Source organism: Podarcis tiliguerta (genome assembly GCF_965153285.1).
Source record: "Podarcis tiliguerta genome assembly, chromosome: 16".
Classification (NCBI taxonomy): Eukaryota; Metazoa; Chordata; class Lepidosauria; order Squamata; family Lacertidae; genus Podarcis; species Podarcis tiliguerta.
In genome coordinates, this window is record NC_139549.1 from 381902 (window position 1) to 404568 (window position 22667).

At 53.0% G+C, this 22667-nt stretch overlaps 1 protein-coding gene across 1 annotated transcript in view; it reads right to left on the bottom strand.

The window, feature by feature from the left end:
* KIRREL1 (kirre like nephrin family adhesion molecule 1) overlaps positions 1 to 22324 on the bottom strand; it is a 98683-nt gene extending 76359 nt beyond the window's left edge. The window contains exon 1 of the mRNA XM_083416541.1: positions 22132 to 22324. Within this exon, the coding sequence (XP_083272667.1) occupies positions 22132 to 22189 (58 nt within the window). The 5' untranslated portion in view covers positions 22190 to 22324. The remainder of the gene's footprint in view (positions 1 to 22131) is intronic.
* Positions 22325 to 22667: the final 343 nt, after the last annotated feature.

Genomic DNA, 22667 nt, shown 5'->3' on the forward strand with positions numbered 1-22667 from the left:
AGAGAGAGAGAGAGAGAGAAGAGGAGCCAGCGCACACACACACACACACACACTCTTCTTCCTCTGCTTCGCAGGAACCCTCATTAGCAAAGGCAGGAGACAAGATGCCAACTTTTAGGACGGAGGAAGGAGCGAAGGAATGGAGGAAGGAAAACCCAGATACGACAGAGCCATCAAGACTCAGCTGCGTTAAATTAGGCTCATTGGAGGAGGATGTCAAAAGGAACAATGAGGAAAGGTAGAGAGGCCGATAAACAAAAACAAGCCTGAGAAAAGGGCTCTCAAGACAGATCTGAAGCGTCAGCAGATATTCCCTCCTTAGGGCAGCAGAATCCCCAGGTCTCAGGCGGGACAAAGTCCTCCTCCGGGGCTCCTTTACCTGGCCCTGGAGACTCCCAGGCCACGCCCCTATTCACAGGCCACGCCCCTTTGTTCCCACATCCTTTGTCTGGCTGGGATGCCTCCTGGAACTGGGATAATGCCTCTTGCAGAGAGAGAGAGATCTGTCTTTTGCCTGCCTGGAATGTAACCTCCTGTACCTATGAAGAGCCTGGCCGCTGGATCAGGCCAATGGCCCACCTGGTGCAGCAGCATCCTCTTTTCACTGTGGCCAAATGCCCCAAAGCACATTGGGATGAGATAGACTGCCTCTGGACCTGGAGGTTCCATAAGAACAGAAGAAGAGTTTGCTGGATCAGACCAAGTTGCTGGCTATCCCTGCCTCCAGTGGGAGGGAGTTCACAGTTCATCTGCATGCTGCATTAATAACTTCATTTTTACACCCCTCGCTCCCCCACTTTTAAGAGAGAAGGGGCAGCTGTTCTTTCAAGAGCTGGGGGTGGGGGTGGTCATCATACCATTGAGCCACAATCTCAGTTCAACTATCAATCGGTGTGTGTCTCCATGTGCAGAAATTTGAGTTTGTGAGCAAGCGCAGGGTTGTGGTTTGGTGTGTGTGTGTGTGTGTGTTTGTTGGAGGCGCAGAGGGGGTGAACTATCCCTATCCAACTTTTATTACAAAATAGGAGAACAATTGTATGCCTGGAGGTGTTTCCATAGAAACACCAAAGAAAGGAAGATGAGGATTGTGTGTGTGTCTGTGTGTGTGTGACGTTTTGGAGGCAACAACCCAATCAGAGTAAATGTTTAAAGGCTCGAACAAAAAACCCATTCAGAGATAATTAAGTAACAGACAGCAGCGGCTTGGATGGTCTCTGGCTGCCATTATCAAGGGAGCGGCTCCAAAGTTCGTGCCGACTCCAGTCTATTATCTGCCCGCCCTCCTTCCCCCCAATAACAAAGTCGGGAAGCCGCTGCCTGGAATTTGCCTTTTTAAAAAACCAGTGCACTCTCTCGAAGGAAGGATCCATCTCTGGCATTGTGTCTCCCGGTAGATGCCTTTCCCCTCTTTTAAATATCTTTATTTCTTAGAATCACAGAATTCTGCGTTGGAATGGAACCCCCCCGGGTCATCCAGCCCGGCTGAAACACAGGGATCACAACTGAAGCATCCCTGGAGGACGGCCGCCCAGCCTCTGCTTAGAAACTTCCATTAACCATATAATTGCAGATTTGGGAGGGACCTCCCAGGGCCATCTAGTCCACCCCCTGCAATGCAGGAACCACAGCTAAATCATCCCAGACTTTGCCTGAAAAGGTGGGTTCAATACCCCTTTTGCTCTTTAAATTTGCCCAGAGACACTCCTTCCCCCCAAAAATACATCATGAAAACCTGGGTTGCTGTACATGACCACTCAGTTAGACCAGCATAAACCAGCAAGACATGTTCTCATCATAGCTGTCAAGTTACAGATTTGAAAAAAGGGACCGGCAGCCTCGAAAATAAGGGATCAGCAGCCAAAATAAGGGATCAACAATTACTTTTATAAAATACATATTTTGTTGTGTGCAAATGGCTTTAGATACCTATTAGGTCCATAAATTACCATATAGCATATATTCAACACAAAAAAACAGCAACAATTTGTTGTTGACAAAGCAAGCTGGACATAGAAAGGGCCCCATTACCTTCAGGAGCTTATTTAAGAGACATAATCAATAAGGGACAGCAGCGGGACATGGCGCTGGGATAAGGGACTGTCCCGCCAAATAAGGGACGCTTGACAGCTATGGTTCTCATTGAGGGCTCCACAAGTTGGCATAAACTGTTGGAGCTGGTCATTGGTTCTTGGGAGAATTTGTGGGCAAAATGAAGACACCCCCCCCCCGTTCTCCCGCAAAGTTGTTTGTGTGCTTTGTTCCTCTCGCCAACCTAAATTTGTGGGTCGCTTTTTCTGTCGGGCCGACTCTCCAACCAAGTGCTCCCTTCTAAGTCCTCCCTCTGCACAGTCACCAAGAGAAATCCAATTCGTGGTTTATCCACCGAGTCCCGATTCTCATTATGGTAGGGATTCAGCGAGGCAGGCTGGGAAAACTTCCTGATGAGCAATTCTACTTATCTCCCTGAACACTCGCTGCCCAATATTGGCCACCTTGGGGCATGCCCACCCAAACTGCCCACAGCCGCCTTTCGGAAGCCATTCTGGACGTCAACTCCGCGTTCCTCTCTCCAGGGCAGCCGGCCATGACGGTGAACCAGCCAACAGGCGAGGGCTTGTTGTAGCCTTTGGCAACCAGAAAACCTCTGGACCAGCCAGCTGGGGGGAACAGGGTCCTGCCCTAGATCAAGGTAGACCGCTGAGGGGAGATCAGAAGAGCCCTGCCACTGGATCCGGCCAAAGGGGGCCCATCCAGCCCAGGACCCTCTTCTCACGCTGGACTGCGAGGGGAGAGACTCCACCAGGCGAGGCCTCCTGCCTCTGCTTCTCAATGTGTATTGTATTGTTTTATGTACTGAGACTTGCCGTTGTTTTATTGATTATAGTTTAGATATTATTGTAACTGTCAAGTGGATTTCTGTTTAACTTTTATATGTTGATATTATTTTATACTATTCTAATGATTGTTGAATGTTACTTTTTTGATGGAGGTTGCCTATTTTAAAGTTATGTTTTATTATCACATTTTTGTATTGCATTAGATTGTTATAAGATATACATTTTTTGTTTCTTCAGCTTGTAAACTGCCTTGAGTGTTGTAAGATAGAAAGGCCGTACACAAATTAAAAATGGTGAGGATGATGATGGTCAACTACCCCAAAGAACCTAGGAGACTAGATAGACTGCCTCTGGCGCTGGAGGCTCCATAAGACCAGCAGAAGAGTCTGGCCGCTGGATCAGACCCATGGCCTGTTGAGTCCAGTATCCTGTTCTCATGGTGGCCAAGCAGATGAAAGCATTTTGTGTGTGTGTGCAATACGTACGTTCCAAGTAGCTATAACATTTTAATTGCTTGCTTATTCATTCTCGCTTTTTAAAATAATTTTGTTTTATAAATGCATATTTTATTGTCGGAATCCACTTTTGGACCTAGCCAGAAGAAATCCCATTAAAAAGAACCACAGAATCATAGAGATGGAAGGGACCCCTGGTGCTCATCTAGTCCAACCCGCTGCAATGGCGGAATCTCAGCTAAAGCTGCCATGACAGACGGCCAGCCAGCCTCTGCTTAAAAATCTCCAAGGAAGAGGAGCCCACCAAAACAAAACTTCCAAAGAATCATAAATTCCCTGCCTCCGCCCCCCAAAATAAGCCAAGGTTTCAAACAATGAACCAATAGATTTTTGTGGTGGTGGTGGATCCTCCTTCATGGAAGGCTTTTAAAACAGAGATTCCCTCAGGGTCCCTTCCATCTCTGCGCTTCCTCCAACTCTTCAACCAGCCCTTGGTCTGATTAATATTCCACGGTCTTTTAAATGTGTCTGTGGGAGGTGCAGGTTGTTGCTTTGTTGCTCTTGTGTTTTTAAAACTTGTGTTTTTCTCTTTTATTCTATTCTGTGAGCCACCGTGAGACCTTGCGATGAAGGGCGGTATATGAATTTAATACATGCACACATACCATTTCAAGGGGGCTTTGCATAAGATGGAGGGACGCCCGCATACCACCTGCTTTGGCCCTACAACACAGAGGCGGGGCGGAAGAGTGGTTAAAGTCCTGGAGCAGGACCTGGGAGGGGCCCGGGTTCAAATTCCCACTCGGCTGTGGAGCTCTCCCTGAGGGATCTTGGGAGACAGTCACTCCCTCCCAGTCCGCCTTGCAGGGTTGTTGAGAGGATGCAGTTGGGGGGGGTCGTGTGTGCCGCCTTGAGAAAAGGCGGGGTGCAAATATTGCAATAAACAAACAGTAATAAAGATGCTCCTTTGATGGAGGGGGGTCCCAAGTGCTGCTACCTCTCTCTCTCTCTCTTCCTCCTTCCTTCCTTCCTTCCTTCCTTCCTTCCTTCCTTCCTTCCTTCCTCTCGCCTTCCAGAGCAAGAGGTTATGAAAATGAGCAGCCAGGCTCTGGGGACTCTAATTATCTGCTAAGTGTGAAAGCCAGAGTGATTAATTAAGAGATAATAAAAAGAAAAAGGAGGCTAGAGAGGGAATAACAGCTGCTTTGATGATAAAACCTGAAGTAAGCCAAGCAATTAGGGGAATCTTTATGAAGAGTTAGCTATAATCCCCCAGTAACTATTGCCAAAGGAAAAAACCAAGTTTGGGGCGGGGGGGGGGGAGAGGAGAGCAGCATGAGAGGGATGAGGAAGAAGCAGCTGCAGACGTGTGTGCGTGTGCAAGTGTCACAGTCGCTCCTGAAAGCTCCCACAAAAAAGCCAGGGAGGCTCAACCCCACCAAGGACCCTGCGAGGTCCGTCAGGCTGGTAAAATGCGGTCTTGACTATGCTACCACTCAGTGGATTTGTAACTGGCTGACTGACCGGACCCAAAGGGTGCTCATCAATGGTTCCTCTTCATCCTGGAGAAGAGTGACTAGTGGGGTGCCACAGGGTTCTGTCTTGGGCCCGGTCTTATTCAACATCTTTATCAACGACTTGGATGATGGACTCAAGGGCATCCTGATCAAATTTGCAGATGACACCAAACTGGGAGGGGTGGCTAACACGCCAGAAGACAGGATCACACTTCAAAACGACCTTGACAGATTAGAGAACTGGGCCAAAACAAACAAGATGAATTTTAACAGGGAGAAATGTAAAGAATTGCACTTGGGCAAAAAAAAATGAGAGGCACAAATACAAGATGGGTGACACCTGGCTTGAGAGCAGTACATGTGAAAAGGATCTAGGAGTCTTGGTTGACCACAAACTTGACATGAGCCAACAGTGTGACGCAGCAGCTAAAAAAGCCAATGCAATTCTGGGCTGCATCAATAGGAGTATAGCATCTAGATCAAGGGAAGTAATAGTGCCACTGTATTCTGCTCTGGTCAGACCTCACCTAGAGTACTGTGTCCAGTTCTGGGCACCACAGTTCAAGAAGGACACTGACAAACTGGAACGTGTCCAGAGGAGGGCAACCAAAATGGTCAAAGGCCTGGAAACGATGCCTTATGAGGAACGGCTAAGGGAGCTGGGCATGTTTAGCCTGGAGAAGAGGAGGTTAAGGGGTGATGTGATAGCCATGTTCAAATATATAAAAGGATGTCACATAGAGGAGGGAGAAAGGTTGTTTTCTGCTGCTCCAGAGAAGCGGACACGGAGCAATGGATCCAAACTACAAGAAAGAAGATTCCACCTAAACATTAGGAAGAACTTCCTGACAGTAAGAGCTGTTCGACAGTGGAATTTGCTGCCAAGGAGTGTGGTGGAGTCTCCTTCTTTGGAGGTCTTTACGCAGAGGCTTGACAACCATATGTCAGGAGTGCTCTGATGGTGTTTCCTGCTTGGCAGGGGGTTGGACTCGATGGCCCTTGTGGTCTCTTCCAACTCTATGATTCTAGGCAGAGATTTAGTGACTGGCCCAGAGTCACCGCCTGGGCTTCATGGCTGAGTGGAGATTTGAACTCTGGTCTCTCCCAGGTCCTGGCCCAACACTCTAACCACTACACCACACTGCCTCTCACTTTGGGCTTCCTCACATCCAAATGCCTGGCTTCTCCTTCCTGCAGCAGAAAATTAAGCCAATTCTCTAATGATTTACCTGCAACCTCCTCCCTCTCTTTCCCCGGCGATGTCTTTCAACGCTGCCCTTTCCGTCTGATGAGACCCATCCCAGATTCCTTCCTTCCACGGCGGGTGGGAGGATCAAATTTGGTTTATCATTTAATTGATTTACGTAGGCCTTTCCAAAGAGCCCAATTAACCAGGGAGCCTCGTGATTTATTTATTTTCTGAATCAATACAAGGCAAGATGCAATTGAACATGAAACGATCAATGCAAATAAGCTGGGAGATCCATACAGGTGTGTGCTCAGGGGTGGAGAATTTGTGACCCGCAAAGGGCAAGGGAGGGCAGATCCCAGAGCTTTCTCCCCCCCCCTCAAGGACCTGCCTCCCCACACAGCCGCAGCATGCCCTGAAAGCCCAGTTAATGCATGTCGCACCCTCTGGGGGTGGGGTGGGTGGAGAGTCCGTGCAGCAGTGTGGTGCAGTGGTTAGAGTCTTGGACTCAGGCCTGGGAGCGTCCAGGATTTGAATCCCCCACTCAGCCATGAAGTTCTGGTGCAGCCACTGCCTCTCAGCCTAACCTACCCCACAGGGTTGTTGTGAGGAGAAGAGAGCCACCTGGAGCTCATAAGAGCGTGAGAAGAGTCTGCTGGATGCGGCCCAAGGGGGCCCACCTAGACCAGCCCCCTGTGCTGACAGTGGCCAAGCAGATGCCTCCATGGGAAACCAACCAAAGCAGGATTCGAACACAGAGCCCTCTCCCCTCCTGTGGTTCCCAGCACCAGGCATTCGGAAGCATTGCAGAGCAGAGCCACGGTGTCAATAGCCCTCTCCTCCCCCATGAATTTGTCCGGTTCCCTCTCAAAGCCATCCAGGTGGTTCCTGTGGCAGGGAGTTCCCCAGATTTCTTTTATGTGTCCTGAAACTTCCAACATTCAGTTTCAGTGGGTGCCCATGAGTTCTATTGCTATGAGAGTTGGTGGCAATCACTTGGAGGAAAAGCCAGCATTCAAATGCAATAAAATGGTGACGACAACAACAACAACAACAATAGAATCATCATAGGATTCTGGAGCTGGAAAGGAACACAACTAAACCATGCCAAAGGCTTTATTATTATTTAATACAAATATTATAATTTATTATTATAATTATTTATTTACGATTTGTGATTTATTATTATGTATTATTAACCGCAATAATAATAGATGCACAGTGTGGACCAGGGCTCAGATTTTGAGAGCTCCCTTTGCAGAAGCCCCCCCCCCCAGGGCGCAAGGAAAAGACCCCCCCCCCCCGAGACGCTCTCTCTGGCAGCTCAGGAGGGGGATGAAATTGCCTGGGCTTAGGGGCAGGGAGCATATGCTGGCATTGTGGCCAGAAGGCCCAGAGTTAAACCCCTTAATCCCCCGGCAGCCTGGCAGGCCCTGCTGGCAGCTTCAACCCCAATTTCCTTAAGTGGCTTTTAAAGGAGGGTTTAGGGATGGGGATGAGGAGGCAGCTCCTCCTCGCAGGAAGCGAAGGCCGGCTGGGATTCGCAGAGCCCCGCTGATCCGGCCTGGACCCATTTTCCCCGCTCCGTCAAGGGGCGGCTGGTGGCTGGAATGAACCCCCAGCCAGGACTCAGCACCCTCTTCTCTCTCACTTAAAGGTAAAGGGACCCCTGACCATTAGGTCCAGTCGTGGCCGACTCTGGGGTTGCGGCGCTCATCTTGCTTTATTGGCCGAGGGAGCCGGCATACAGCTTCTGGGTCATGTGGCCAGCAGGACTAAGTCACTTCTGGCGAACCAGAGCAGCACACGGAAGCGCAGTTTACCTTCCCGCCGGAGCGGTACCTATTTATCTACTTGCACTTTGAGGTGCTTTTGAACTGCTAGGTTGGCAGGAGCAGGGACCGAGCAATGGGAGCTCACCCCGTCGCAGGGATTCGAACCCTCAACCTTCGGATCGGCAAGTCCTAGGCTCTGTGGTTTAACCCACAGTGACACCCGCGTCTCAGTTCTCTCTCACTTACATAATCACATAAGTGAGGATTTTGGGGTTCCCAAAGAAGAAGTCATGCTCCGTCACAGACCAGCCCCCAGAAGACCCCTGCACCCCACCAAGCAGGAGCCTATGGGAAGTGGAAGACCAGGCCAGGAGGGTGATGGGAACAGCCGGCATTCCAAGGTAGACTGCCTCTGGACACAGAAGCTCTGCTTAGCTAGCAAAGTTAATGGGCCTCAACAGACCTCTCCCCTCTTGCCTGAATGCCAAAGTCTGCCTAAGCCACTGGCTGGTGCCCCATGTTGGGGGCCAGCAAGTCGCACCAGCTCCTTACACGTCGCACAGAGGATGGAGTTCTTTGGTTAACTGCTCTGGGCATTGCCAGGAGGAGAGGAGGGTGGAAGAGCCCTTAATAAATGGAAGGGAAGAGAATTTGCAACTGGGGTTGGGTTGGACTGCGGTTGATGGGAGCTGGAGTGCAAAGAAGGGAATCAGGTTGGGAAAATCCCCTCAGTCATGACTCTTAATCCACAACCCAAAAACCTGCCCAGACTTTTCACCCAAACACCCACGTCCAAGCTGCCCTGGACATGCCCCCTGAGCAGACTCTAGAGCCTGCCAGTCGGGCCAAAGTGGACCCGTCTAGTCCAGCCTCCTGCTCTCACAGTGGCCAGCCAGATGCCTGAAAGGGACACCTGTAAGCGGGACCTGGGCACAGAGAGCAGCTCTCCCCTCAGGAGTCTCAGTCTGCACTGGACCCTCTGCCTCAGGCATCACCTGAACCAAGTCTGGGGCCTGATCCTGAAGAGTCCCAGTCTGCGAGACAGGGAGGTGAGTCGCCGGGGGATCAGGACCAGCCGCTACCCCAACAAAGATAAAAGGCTGTCGGACCCGCCCCAGGTTGCAGGAGCAACATTGCTGTGTGCCAGACCCTGCCTGAGATCCGGTACCTGTCCTTGCCTGGTTTCCTGCCTCATGTCCTGCCTTGGCCCTGTTGGACGGACTCCTAGTGGAACCTACGGATTCTGGACCGGTCCTGGACCATGTTTCTCAGATTATCCCCAGACCCAGCACACTGGGATTTGGAAGCACAGCTGCCTCCTTCCGTGGGAGCACAGCAGATCCATCAGGCTGGGCCCCCTCCTTCTCCATGAATTTGCTTTATCCTCTTTTAGAGCATCCAAGCTGGTGGCCATTCCTGCCTCCTGTGGCAGAGAGTTCCACAGTTTAATTCTGCGCAGAATGAATCAGGACTTCCCTTTCATCTGTCCTAAATTTCCCAGCATTCACCTTCAAGGGATTCCACTGTGCCGTTTCCACTGTGCCACGCATTGTTTTATCAACTTCTATCCTCTCGCTTCTCACTTGCCTTTTCTCTAAACTAAAAGTCACTGGGGAGTCGCTCCGGCCCCTGTATGACTTTGCCCTGAAACTTTTCAAGCTCTGCAATCTCCCTTCTCAAGCATATTGACGGGATGCCCCTCAGAGTCATCTCCAACACTGCAATCCTACAATTCCAAGGCAAATCCAGCTCCTTAGAGTAGACCCACTGAAATGAATAGACTGGAGCTGGCCTTCGACTTGGGCCTGGCAGGGGAGAAGATGCTTTTATTTTGGCTTGTGATCGCACTCTGTTCCCCCCCCTTTACTCTACAAACACGTCCTGCTCTTTGCCGCCTCCCCCCCGCTGTTTGCAAGGCACCCCCAAAGGAATGCAAGGAGGCTGCCTTTCCTCCCCCCCCCCAGGCAAGCCCCCTCCCCCCCACAAGGCTGCCTCTTCCTGCAGCCCCAGCTCACCCCTTGATTCTCGCTGCCACGGGTGGCTGAGCTGCGACAATGGCTCCACTCAGCCTGGCGTGAGATGGAGGGGAAAGGAATCTGCCATCAACACACCATTGGACGGGCGCGCGGGGGGACGGGACACCCAGGCTGCCATTTTGGAGATGGCCAGAGCGCCCCCAGCACGCTCCACTGTTGAGGCCCCACAGGAGTGTCGTTGTTGTTTAGTTGGGTCCGACTCTTCGTGACCCCATGGACCAGAGCACGCCAGGCACTCCTGTCTTCCCCTGCCTCCCCCAGTTTGGTCAAACTCATGCTGGTAGCTTCGAGAACACTGTCCCACCATCTCGTCCTCTGTCGTCCCCTTCTCCTTGTGCCCTCCATCTTTCCCAGCATCAGGGTCTTTTCCAGGGAGTCTTCTCTTCTCATGAGGTGGCCAAAGTCTTGGAGCTCAGCTTCAGGATCTGTCCTTCCAGTGAGCACTCAGGGCTGATTTCCTTCAGAATGGAGAGGTTGGATCTTCTTGCAGTCCATGGGACTCTCCAGAGTCTCCTCCAGCACCAGAATTCAAAAGCATCCATTCTTCGGTGATCAGCCTTCTTTATGGTCCAGCTCTCACTTCCATACATCACTACTGGGAAAACCAGAGCTTGAACTATAAGGACCTTTGTTGGCAAGATGCTGTCTAGGTTTGCCATTGCTTTCGTCCCAAGAAGCAGGCATCTCTTAATTTCGTGGCTGCTGTCACCATCTGCAGTGATCATGGAGCCCAAGAAAGTAAAATCTCTCACTGCCTCCATTTCTTCCCCTTCTATTTCCCAGGAGGTGATGGGACCAGTGGCCATGATCTTCCTTTTTTTTTTAATGTTGAGCTTCAGACCTTATTTTGTGCTCTCCTCTTTCACCCTCATTAAAAGGTTCTTTAGCCTTTGGCAAGTCTTCTGCCTGCAACCCCCCCCCCCCCTCATGGCCTACCTCGCAGGGGCCTGGCAAGAGCAAATCTAGAAGCCAGAGCTATCTCAGTACAGACTCTCTGGCCCTTGGCACTTCGCCCAGTCCCAGGCCACACACCCTCCCGAAGGACACAGGCCCTTTTCCAGACACCCTTCACATTCTTGGAACTGCAATAATGCCCAGAATCGTAGAGTTGGAAGGGACCTCCAGAGTCATCTAGTCCAATCCCCTGAATGGCAGGAACCACAGCCGCTTGCCTGGGTGGATTGTAGGAACCTCTGGTGGAATCTCACTTGGTTGTGCAAAGGCAAAAACCAGCCTTGTTGCTCCACTCACTTCAGCCTCTGCTCCGCACCCCCCCACTGGAATAAAAGGTAAAAGGGACCCATGACCGTAAGGTCCAGTCGCGGCCGACTCTGAGGTTGCAGTACCTATTGATCTACTTGCACTTTGACGTGCTTTCGAACTGCTAGGTGGGCAGGAGCAGGGACTGAGCAACGGGAGCTCACCCCGTCATTGCGGGGATTCAAACTGCTGAATCGGCATGTCCTAGGCTCTGTGGTTTAACCCACAGCGCCACCCGCGTCCCTCTCCTCACCGGGATATGGCCCCCCAAATTTTCATGGCCACACAAAGAATTCCTCCGGTGATCGGGCAGGAGGTGCTCCAATCATCACACAAGCCCAGTTCAGGATTGCCCCTGAACCTAGGACCCTCCTTGCCCCTGCCAGGCACACAAAGCAAGAGTGCTTCTAACAATCTGCTCATTTATTACAATATTATTTATTTCTTGCATTTATATCCCACCTTTTTCTCCAGGGTGCTCGGGGTGTGTGTGTGCTTTCCCCCCTCCCCACAACAACCCTGCAAGGAAGGCGAGGCTGAGAAGCAATGCCCGGCCCGAGGCTTGCTAAGTCTCAGTGGTGGCGTCCCGCCCTTAGACGGCTTGCCAGACGACACGTGCAGTGACTCACGAGGCAGCCAGCGCCCAAAGGGCCACACACGTCATCCCCCGGCCTCGGGGCCCTGTTGACACAGCTGGATTAATCAGAGGAAAGGCTGCAGGGTCCAGGTCCTTCCAGAGGAATCCGCACAGCTGTCCAGCAGCCACCAGCCCTTTTCACCAGCCCCTCTGGGTATCAGGTGTCCGAGTGCGGAGCCCGGGGGGGGGTTGAGGAGAAAGAGCCCCTGCAGCCACACAGCAGCCCTGGTTTGCAGAGTGGATGGCAGATCTGGACTTTTGAGGGTCTTGTCTCAACACTCTTAAGTTCTGGACATCATTTAGGAGTTCTAAAGCATCTTCCCTGTGAAAATGCACCAGCGTTTCATTGCAAATTTATCATAAAGGTAAAGGTAAAGGGACCCCTGACCGTTAGGTCCAGTAGTGGCCGACTCTGGGGTTGCGGCGCTCATCTCGCTTTATTGGCCGAGGGAGCCGGCGTGCAGCTTCCGTGTCATGTGGCCGGCATGACTAAGCCGCTTCTGGCGAACCAGAGCAGCGCACGGAAACGCCGTTTACCTTCCCACCAGAGTGGTACCTATTTATCTACTTGCACTTTGACGTGCTTTTGAACTGCCAGGTTGGCAGCAGGGACCGAGCAACAGGAGCTCACCCCGTCATTGCGGGGATTTGAACTGCCGACCTTCTGATTGGCAAGCCCTAGGCTCTGTGGTTTAACCCACAGCGCCACCCACGTCCCCCGAATTTATTCTAGTATACACTTATTGCATTATCATCATCATCATCACCATCATTCAATTAGCTGCCCTTCCCCCCCTACCCAAATAATGCAATTTTGCCTAACATGCACATTGTTTGCAAAGCCATTTCCCCTAACGTAGAATTGTGGAATTGTAGAGTTGGAAGAGACCCCAAGGTCATCTAGCCCAACCCCCTGCGGAGATGGAAAGGGGTGCAGCAACACCTGGATCTAGAGCAGAGGCACCCCAGAGCTTCCAGCCTCCAGGACCCACAGCGATGGGGAGGGGCTAGGACCAGAACCAACTTGGCACTCTGCACGTAACTCAGAGCTGCTCTTGCCCACTTCTGCTTCTGCTGGGAAACTCTGGTGAGGCTGCTGCATTGCAGGCGGTTGGGCTGGATGACCTTTGAGGTCCCTTCCAGTCTGACCGTTCTGGGATTCCACACATTCTGGGAGGTTCCTGCACACTCCTCCCCCCCCCCCCGGCAAAGGAGAGCCCCCCCCACCTCAAAGTCTGGGCTGCCCCCTCCAACGCAGGCCTGCCCAACACCGTGGAGACGAGTGCGAGGAGAGTCCCGGGGGAGAGCCGTCCTCCGCAGGATCCGTTTTGACTTGGAAGGAGAGCGGGAGGCGAGTGCGAGTTTGATTGATAGACAGCCATGGCAGCCGGAGATGGGCGGGAAGGGAGATTCGGGAGACAAGCCGAGACGGACGGCTGGGGAGGCTGCCTGCCTGCCCTTTCCTCTCCCGTCAGCAGGCAGAGCCAACCTTGGGCTCCTCTCCAGAGGTCGGCAGAGGAGGAAACGCACAGAAAATGCTCCCTTCAATCTCGGAGCCCTTCCCTTGACACAAAGGGAGGCAGTGAAAAGAGGCAGCGGCCCTCTGCACGAGCTCAGGGGCACCACCCACCCTCACGCCAGTGATTGCGGGGCAGAGTGCCGGCTCTGGAAAGGAGCCCGGGAACAGGTGGGCTGGTGCAAGGGTAACTGCATGTTGCCTGCACTGACTGGCAGCCTCAGCTCTCTAGGGTTGCCGGCAGAGGGCGTTCCCAGTCCCTCCTGAAGAGGCCACTGGCAAGTGAAGCTGGGACAGTCTGCCACCAAGTGAATGGCCTTCTTATAAAAGGATGCAAGTTTATATGTATAAATTTCTATTAGTTTTCCAAATTTTAACAAATTGATCCAAATTATTTAAATTTAATACAATTAAAAAATAATAATGAGGTTTCCTGCTCCTGTTACAAACATATGTCCATTTTCCTGACGTTGCCACTTCATTCTTCTTCTTTAATCACCTTCTCATCCTTCTATTAATTTTAATCCATGCAAGTTTCAAGTCCTCATGATCGTGAAGAAAGAATGAACTTTGGCAGGTCCCTATGTTCCTAAGCTATTCTCAAGTAAGGCTTGGGCTGCGTGCTGCAGTAGTTAGAACGTCAGATTAGGGCCCAGGAGAGAGGAGCCTTCGAACCCCCCTACTCAGCCATGAATAATAATAATAATAATAATAATTTATTATTTGTACCCCACCCATCTGGCTGGGCTTCCTCAGCCACTCTGGGGAGCTTCCAATAAAGATTAAAAATGACACACATTAAAAACTTCCCTGAAGCGCCTGCCTCTCAGCCTACCTCACAGGGTTGCTGTTGTGGGGATTAAATAAGGGGAGGAGGAACCATGAGCGACACCTCTTAACCGCCAGGGAGAAAAAGCTGGGCTATCTCTGCGATAAATAAATAAGCCAGCATGACCAGTGGTCGGGGCGATGATGGGACTAGTGGGGAGGGCGCCCCACCCCTGACCAGGACCCTAAAGCAGACCCTTCAGAGGCTGTGGGGCTGTTCCTCCAGCCAGCCCTGGCCAGCAGGGCCAATGGTTAGAGACAGCAATGGGGTACAAAGTACAGCCGCAGATGTCTGCATTTCCACGCAACTCCCTGGTCTCCAGGGAGCTGAGCTCCTCCCTCTCCCCACTGGAGGAGGGTTTGAATTGGACTCCCCCAGCTCCAGATTTCGGTGCAGGCTAATAATAACTGGGTGCAAAATAATAATAATATTAATAATAATAATACCTGTTTTATATGGATACAGACTGAGAAGATGCATAAAAAGCAACTGTACCAATTATCATGAAGATAATAGTTTGGAGGGGGGAGAGCTCAAAATTTAGTCCTCGCTCCGGGCGCCATGTTACCAAAGTCCTTCGCCGCTCCTCCGCACCCATTCGCCCCCCCCCCCGCATTCTGCATGCCACCCCCCTGCCTCCGTCTGTTCCCTCCGAGCGAACCCGGCAGGTAAGTGGCAGGCGGTCTGCGTGGGCAGCCCAGGCTGGCAGTTTCCACACAGCACTAATCAATTTGCAGTCAGACTGCTATTATCTCCCGAGTGCCACTCACAATATTTACGCCGCTTCTTACAGGGGGTGGGCAGGAAAACCTCAGAGAGGCGGCAGCAGGGAGAGAGGCTTCCTTGCCACGAGGCCAGGAGACGTCAGAACATGAGGAGAGCCGGCAGGATCAGGCCAAAGGGGGCCCCCCATCTAGTCCAGCCTCCTGTCCCCACTCACAGGGGCCAATTGCCCCAAAGAACTTGGGAATGCAGATAGACTGTCTCTGGAGCTGGAGGTTCCACAAGGACCACAGAAGATCCTGGCTGCTGGATCAGACCAAAGGGGGACCATCTAGTCTAGTCTCCTGTCCTTACCACAGATGCCTCTTTTGGAAAACCTGCAGCCGGATCCGAGCACAAGAGCAACCCTCTCGTCTCCTGTAGCTTCCAGCAACATTGCTTCCTCTTCACTATGGAGACAGGGCATAGCCATTGTGGCTAGCAGTGGCCCTCAAGAGCTGTGTCCAGTCCTCTGGCTGGGAACTCTGAGAAGCACCTACATCCGCCTAGAGGTTGTGTGTATGTGTTTTACAATCAAGTACAGTGGTACCTGGGACGCTGGTGGCGCTGTGGGTTAAACCACACAGACTAGGACTTGCCAATCAGAAGGTCAGCGGTTCAAATCCCTATGACGGGGTGAGCTCCTGTTGCTCGGTCCCAGCTCCTGCCAACCTAGCAGTTTGAAAGCATGTCAAAGTGCAAGTAGATAAATAAGTACCACTCCAGAGGAAAGGTAAACGGCGTTTCCGTGCACTGTTCTGGTTCGCCAGAAGCGGCTTAGTCCTGCTGGCCCCATGACCCAGAAGCTGTACGTCGGCTCCCTCAGCCAGTAAAGCGAGATGAGCGCCGCAACCCCAGAGTCGGTCACCTAATGGTCAGGGGTCCCCTTTACCTTTACAGTGGTACCTCTGCTTACGAACAGGATCCGTTCCGGAGCCCCGTTCGCCACATGAGCGTCTGCGGGTCATGATTTGCTGCTTCTGCGCATGCGCATGACATCATTTTGAGCATCTGAGCATGCGCGAGCGGCAAAACCCGGAAGTAACCCTTTCTGGTACTTCTGGGTCGCCGCGGGACGCAACCTGAAAAGATTTAACCTGAAACAAACGTAACAAGAGGTATGACTGTAGTCATTAAATTTTACGGAATAAATGAATGAAATGATATCTAGATCAATGCCCACCCCCAAGTCAATTCTCCGCAGTTATAGCAAGTGGGATAGCTCAGTCGGTGGAGCACGAAGCTCTTAATTCCAGGCTTGTGAAAGATTCCTGCTTTGCAGCAGGGTGGGCTAGATGACCCTCACAGTCCCTTCCAAGTCTAGAATTCTGTGATTCCGCGATCACCACTGCTTGGTCGCCTAGAAACTATTCCAATTCGTTGCAGGTGACCAGGCAAGAAGCAAACGCTTCCATATGCTATGGAGAAAGAGCGTGCTATCAAAACCAAGCTTCTCATCTCCGTCCAAGACCCTCTGCCATGTTCATCCTGGAAAGCGTTTGCCTCTATAGCAGGGTTGCCAACGTTTTTTTCTGCCCTTGCTCCTCTGCAGTTAACAACTTAACTTTGCTTTGCCATGGAGATAAAGGGATGTTGGGGGACGCGGTGGAATTTTCTGCCTCCTAAATTTCCGAGCTCCTGGCTGCTGTGAAAAGGCCAAGGAGCAGAGCGCCAAAAGTTGGCAACCCTGCTATCTAGCAGAAGAGCTGACCCCGTCCGATATCCCCGGGTTGCAACGTGGGATGGTGTTGGGGGTGTTTACTGAACCCCCGTAAAAAGAGATAGAGTTTTGCTCTGTTTTCAATGGTCTCCCTCCTTTCCACACACAATTATCTTTAATCTTTTCCGTTTTAAATTTCCCCCATCCTTCCCCCTGAAAAAAAGAGAGAGGAGAAAATGAAAAATAATCCATGCGGACAGAGAGAGAGAGAGAGAGAGAAAAGGCCTCGGAAAATGAATGAATATTTCAATTTGTGACACACCATTGTGGAGAGAAGCCCTGCAGGAGATTGAAAGGGGGTGGGGTGGGGGGGACGGGGGGGGAGGGGGAAGAAGAATGACTTTCATTTAGATAAAATACAGAAAATTATTTAGCGAGAAATGAAGAGTGATGAGGCTCATCCAGCCTCGCCACACAAGCGAGCGCCCAGCCGCCCCTGCCTCCTTCTCAGCCTCAGCCGTATCTCCCCCCCCCCCCAGTAAACACCCGCTCATTCCTCAGGGTAATTTCAATACATGCACAGCTCCTTTGATAGTCCAGAGATGTGTCTGGGGGGGGACCTGGGACCTTCTGCATGCAGCGCAGGTGCTCTAACCACTGAGCTCCAGCCCTCCCTCATAAGGAGCTGCCTTCTCCCCTAGTCAGGGCCTCGGTCTGCCTGCACTGACTGGCAGCCACGGCTCTCCAGGGTTTCAGGCAAGCCCCCCCCCCAGATGTGGGAGACCTTCTGCATGCAGTGCAGGTGCCACGGGCCTTCCCTCAAGTCCTTGTGATGATGATGATGATGATGATTATATCCCTCCCTCCCCAGCCGAAGCCGGGCTCAGAGCGGCTAACAACAGCAAAATAATACAGCATCTAAAATCATTTCATTACAGTGGTACCTCGGGTTACGTACTTAATTCGTTCCGGAGGTCCGTTCTTAACCTGAAACTGTTCTTAACCTGAAGCACCACTTTAGCTAATGGGGCCTCCTGCTGCCGCCGCACCGCCAGAGCACAATTTCTGTTCTTATCCTGAAGCAAAGTTCTGAACCCGAGCTAATATTTCTAGGTTAGCAGAGTCTGTAACCTGAAGTGTATGTAACCTGAGGTACCACTGTACAATCACCGGCAAAGTTCTGCCCTTCTGCATGCCAGGCAGGTGATCGGCCACAGAGTCCCACCCCAGCCCTGCATCACACCCCCAGATATCTGCCCCCACATCCTTCCCTCTAACACCTGGGACGACCGCCAGTTTGCCCCAGTCCAAATGCCTTCTGAACTGGATATGGACACACAATGGCTATTAGCCACGATTGCTCTGTTCTCCCTCTGAGTCATAAGTGGGGAGAGTTCTGCTTCTGCACTCAGGTCCCGCCTGCAGCTTTCTGTTTTGGGCAACTGGTTGGCCCCTGTGGGAACCGGAGGCTGGGCTAGAGGAGCCCCCTTTAGTGGCGTGTGTGTTTTAAGCTCACAATGTAGATCCGAGTCCTTCCAACTTTGCGTTCCCAGGCGTCCTTGGACTACAACTCCCATCACCCACGACAACTGAACTGACGCAGGGCGATGGGAATTGTAGTCTCACAGCATCCGGGGAGCCGAGGGGAAGAACCCCCGCCTGGATTATATCTGGCGTAAACCATAGCTACTTTTGTGCGGTCCAATTGGATCATGCCCTGCGCCTAAACAAGGACCAGAGTTCGTCAGCATCGGTGGGGCCGACCTCCCCATGGAAGCAAAAAAAAAAAAGAGAGAATTACACACAAAACGACATCCATCCCTCTGGAACCTCCCCGATTAACACAATTTCTTCTACATGCCTTTATTTCAGAGTAATGCCCCCCCCCAGTTGGTCTCCACCCACCCTTCTCTCCTTAAATTGGTTTAAATAGAAAGCTCTCTTTCCTGTGCTGCTCAGCCCCCGAGAATAACTCAGAAAAACCACCCGAGGGAGGAGGCCTCAGGGAAGGGGGGGGGGTGAGTGGGGAGAGAGGAGCAGAAACCCATTTTGGCTCTCTTTGAGAGGTCCCCCTCTCTCCCTGCACTGCAGAGGGGTGGACTAGATGGCTCTGGGTGTCCCTTCCAAGTCTGAGGTTCTACGAATCCCACCCCTGCCCCCTCCCCCATTTGAAAATCCCAATTTCTCTCCTTTTCCCCTCCAGGCTATGCAAAGAGGCTGCTCCTCCCCCTCCCCCTTCTTTTTAATTATAAGGAATGTGGTCACAGAGGGGAGGAGCTTGACAACTCAGCTCCCCCCCATGCAAAAATTGAGTGGGATCTCAGCCAATGAAGGACCCAGAGATTTCTACACACACACACACACACACACACAAAATAATTCAGTCTCTCCCTCCCCAACACACACACACACAGAGCTTTCTTCAAAACAGGATTTTTTGGGGGGGGGGGAGAGATTATAGCATTTTAAAGAGAAACACAGATTGGGACCCCCACCCCATCTGAAGACACCTTTTTCCCTTTTAGCTAGGGGCTTGAAATATTGCAATAATAGGTCTGCCTCCAGTGCCAGCCATGCTCATGAGTAGACCTACCAGGAGAATTGTGGAGTTGCAAGGGACCCCCAAAGGTCTTCTAGTCCAGCCCCTTGCAATCCAGCCTCTTTAAAAACCTCCAGTGAAGGAGAGTCCACCGCCTCCCCTGGGAGCCCCTTTCACAGCCAACCAGCTCAGTTCTGCTCAAGAGTAGACCCACTGAAATCAGTGGAGCCAAGTTCGTGATTCGTGTGTTCCAATTCAATGGGCTTTACTCGGGAGGAAGACTAGCATTGGACCCCATCCAATGGAACTGAAGGAAATGGCTGTATTAGGTCCATTAATTCCAATGGGCCTACACAGAGTAAGAGGGTAACAGACCATAAAGAGAGCCTGCTGGGTCAGGGCAATGACCCCTCCGGCCTCGGAGGGGCCAACCAAATGCCCCTTTTGGCAAACCCGCAGGCAGAATCTGAACTCAGGACTCCTGTCCACTGCTGCGCATTCAGGAGCATTGCTGCCTCCAGTTGTTTAGGCAGACAATAGCCACTGGGGCAAACAGTAGCCCAAGAGGCCTCCTTCCTCCTCTATTAATTCATCCAGTCCTCTTTCAAAGCCACCACTGCCTCCTGCAGCAGGGAGTTCCACAAGTTAACCCTGCACCACGTGATCCTCTCACAGACGGCTTCCAGGGACCAGAGAGAGCCCTCATTATCCTAAAGTCAAGGATGTCACCACATATCCCCCCCCCCAAAAAAAGACAAAAATCCGCACCCGGCCAGAAGCCGCCTTGCCCACAATCCTGCCAGCCTTTGTGGCGCCCCAGGGTAGACTGCCTCTGAAAGGGGAGGCTCTATTAGTATGAAGCAGAAGTGGCCCAAGGCAGACACCCCCTGCCCCGCTCAGCTCTACTCTGCTGGCCTTCTGCAAGCCAAGCACCTTCCCTCTTTCTTTTCAAGGTTTCACCCACCGCTGCCCACCCAGTTCAAGCACAACAGACTCCAGAACAGGACCCAGAGCTTTTGTACACACAACACATAGAGGGCAGTGTGGTGTAGTGGTTAGAGCATCAGACACAACAGGGTTTGAACCAGGAATAACAGCTCAGCTGGTAGAGCATGAGACTCTCAGGGTTCTGGATTCGAGTCCCAGCTTGGGGGAAAGATTCCTGCACTGCAGCGGGTTGGTCTAGATGACCCTCGTGGTCCCTTCTAAGACATCTTCCCATTTGGCCCTGGGTGCAAATTTGGGCCCAGTCTCTATCCTTCTCAGACTGACCTACCTGGCAAGGTTGTTGTGGGGGTTAAATGAGGAGGGGGGAGACCCAGGCATGCTCAGCTCAGAGAACAAAAGGAGGGATATCAAGGCAATAGATGAGGCGGGTAAAGGGGGTGGGGAACCCGCGCCCCCCCAATGCTGATGAACTACAACGCCCCCCCTTCCATCCCCAGGAGTTGTGGGGAGTGGCAAAGCTCCCCCCTCAACAAGCCCTTGGCAACCGCATCCCACCAGGCTGGGGGCGGCGAGGCGCTCAGCCCCCCACCCCGAATCTGCAGAGAAGACGGCGGAGGGACGGCCATCAGCGCTGATTCAACTGCCCCCCCCCCAGCGCCCCCCGACCCCCAAACCGGCACCAGGCGCTCTCACACCCCCTCCCTCATTTTCTCTCTTCTCCAGCCCCCCACCCGCCCCCCAAGTTTGGGCCACGACCAGCTCCATCCTCGCTTGCAACGAGCCACAAGTCCATCTTCCACACCAACAGCGCCCCCCAGGACCAAATCTTTTCCGGCGTGCGCCTCGGAAAGAATTCTCCCCCTCCGGCTGGATTGGGAGGCAGTGGCGGGGGGGGGGGGAGAGGTTTGGGTGCCTGGGAAATCCCCCCATCCTAACCTATTCCCCCTCCCCCTCTCCTCCCCCCCCGCTTCACATCTCCTCCCCCCGACATGTTTTTAACTTTCCTGGAGGCTCCAAAAATGAAAAGGGGAGGGGAAAAAACACATTTCCCTCCGCCTCCTCCCACTGGGATCCCTCAAACATCGCCCCCCCCCGCGCGCACCCTGATCGAATCACTTTCACTTTTTCCATCTCTCTCTCTCTGCCCCCCCCCCCCCGCAAATGAAACCCTTTAAAGCCCTTTCGGCCTGAACTTTTTCCCCACATCAGCCAAAAAACCCCCCAGAGTTTGGCTTCCAAATGTGGGGCGGGTGTGAGATGGAAGAAGGGAGATGGGCTTTGTTTTGGGGGGTGGCGAGGGCTGCTGGCTTGTCTCCCTTTCCGGATGGAGGTTACTCGCGAGTCAGGATCTCCTCCACCGCCCCGCAATCGCACAGAGTTCAAGGCTCCTTCCTCGCGAGTAACGCGGTCTTTCTAAGGCTGCGGATTGCCTGGGAGCGAAGCCCACAAAGCAGGGAGCGAGGAGGATCGGAAGAAAACGTGGCTGGATCCGCCGCCTTCCTCGCCCACGATGCACGAGCCTAGAGGACCGATCCACCGCTCTGATCCCGATCCTACTTTTTTTTTTGGGGGGGGAGTGGGGGGCTTCATCCAGTTAACTTCGCCCTCGCCCTCCAAACAGGCCCGATCCTCTTTTCCCCCGGATCCATTAACGCTCGTTTCGCTCCCGCCCCGGCCGCAGAATCGGGGCCCCCGTTTTTAAAATACCTCTCCGCCCAAAAAACCATCAGCTTCATCGGAGTTTCCCCTCCTGTTTACACCCGTTGCAAATCCGAAGCGGGGCCAGGAGCGACTCTCATTCCTTCCTTCCGCCCCCCCCCCCCAACTCCCCTCCTCGGAAGCAACGACGCTCATCCCCCCATTTCAGTCCGACTGCACCCCCTTTCCACGATTAGCATTGCAAACCCAGACCTCCCCCCCAAAAAAAACAACCACCCGTGGGAACGCCTCTCTCCTTTCTGGGAGGGGGGGGGTCCTGGGATCCGCTCCACACTTTTCCCAAATCTCTCCCCCCCCTCCAAGTTTTTCTCCCCAGGAGGGGAGCGAAAAACCTCGCCTCTCCCCGGCGCGCCACGAACGGAACAAGCCAGCCTCGGTCCTGCGCTGCCGTCGAGGCGCAAAACAAGCGAGAGAAAAGTCTCTCTCCGCTGCGAATCCGGCTCCGGATTTACCTTGGGCGAAAGCGGCGTCGGCTCCCGTGAAGACCCACAGCACGGCCAGGACCAGCATCGCTCCCGGAGGGCCGGCCGGGGTCCGTCGCTCGCTCGGGGCTCCGTCGTCCGCCCAGCAGCTCCGCCGCCGCCGCCGCCACCAGCAAGTCCGGCGGGGGACCCGCTCCGCTCCGGCTCCGGCGCCTCTCCTGGTAGCACAAAAGGCGGAGGAAGGAGGAGGAGAGAGGGAGGGAGGCAGAGAGAGAGGGAGGGAGGGAGGGAAGAAGGAGCGCGCCGGGAACCACTTTGGGATGGAGGGGGGAGGAGGAGGAGGAGAAGAGAGCGAAGCAGGCAGCGCCGGGGGAAGGGAGAGAGGCGCTCCGGATTGGCCTCCGGGGGAGGAGCGGGCGGAGGAGGCGCCGAGGCGCAACCCGCTGCTCCAGCCAACTTGGGCAAAGTTCTGGCACGTGTGGACGCGGCTCGGCAGGGCAGGCCCCGATCCGGATTTACTCCCGTGTAAAGGCTCCTCATAGGGACGCGGGTGGCGCTGTGGGTTA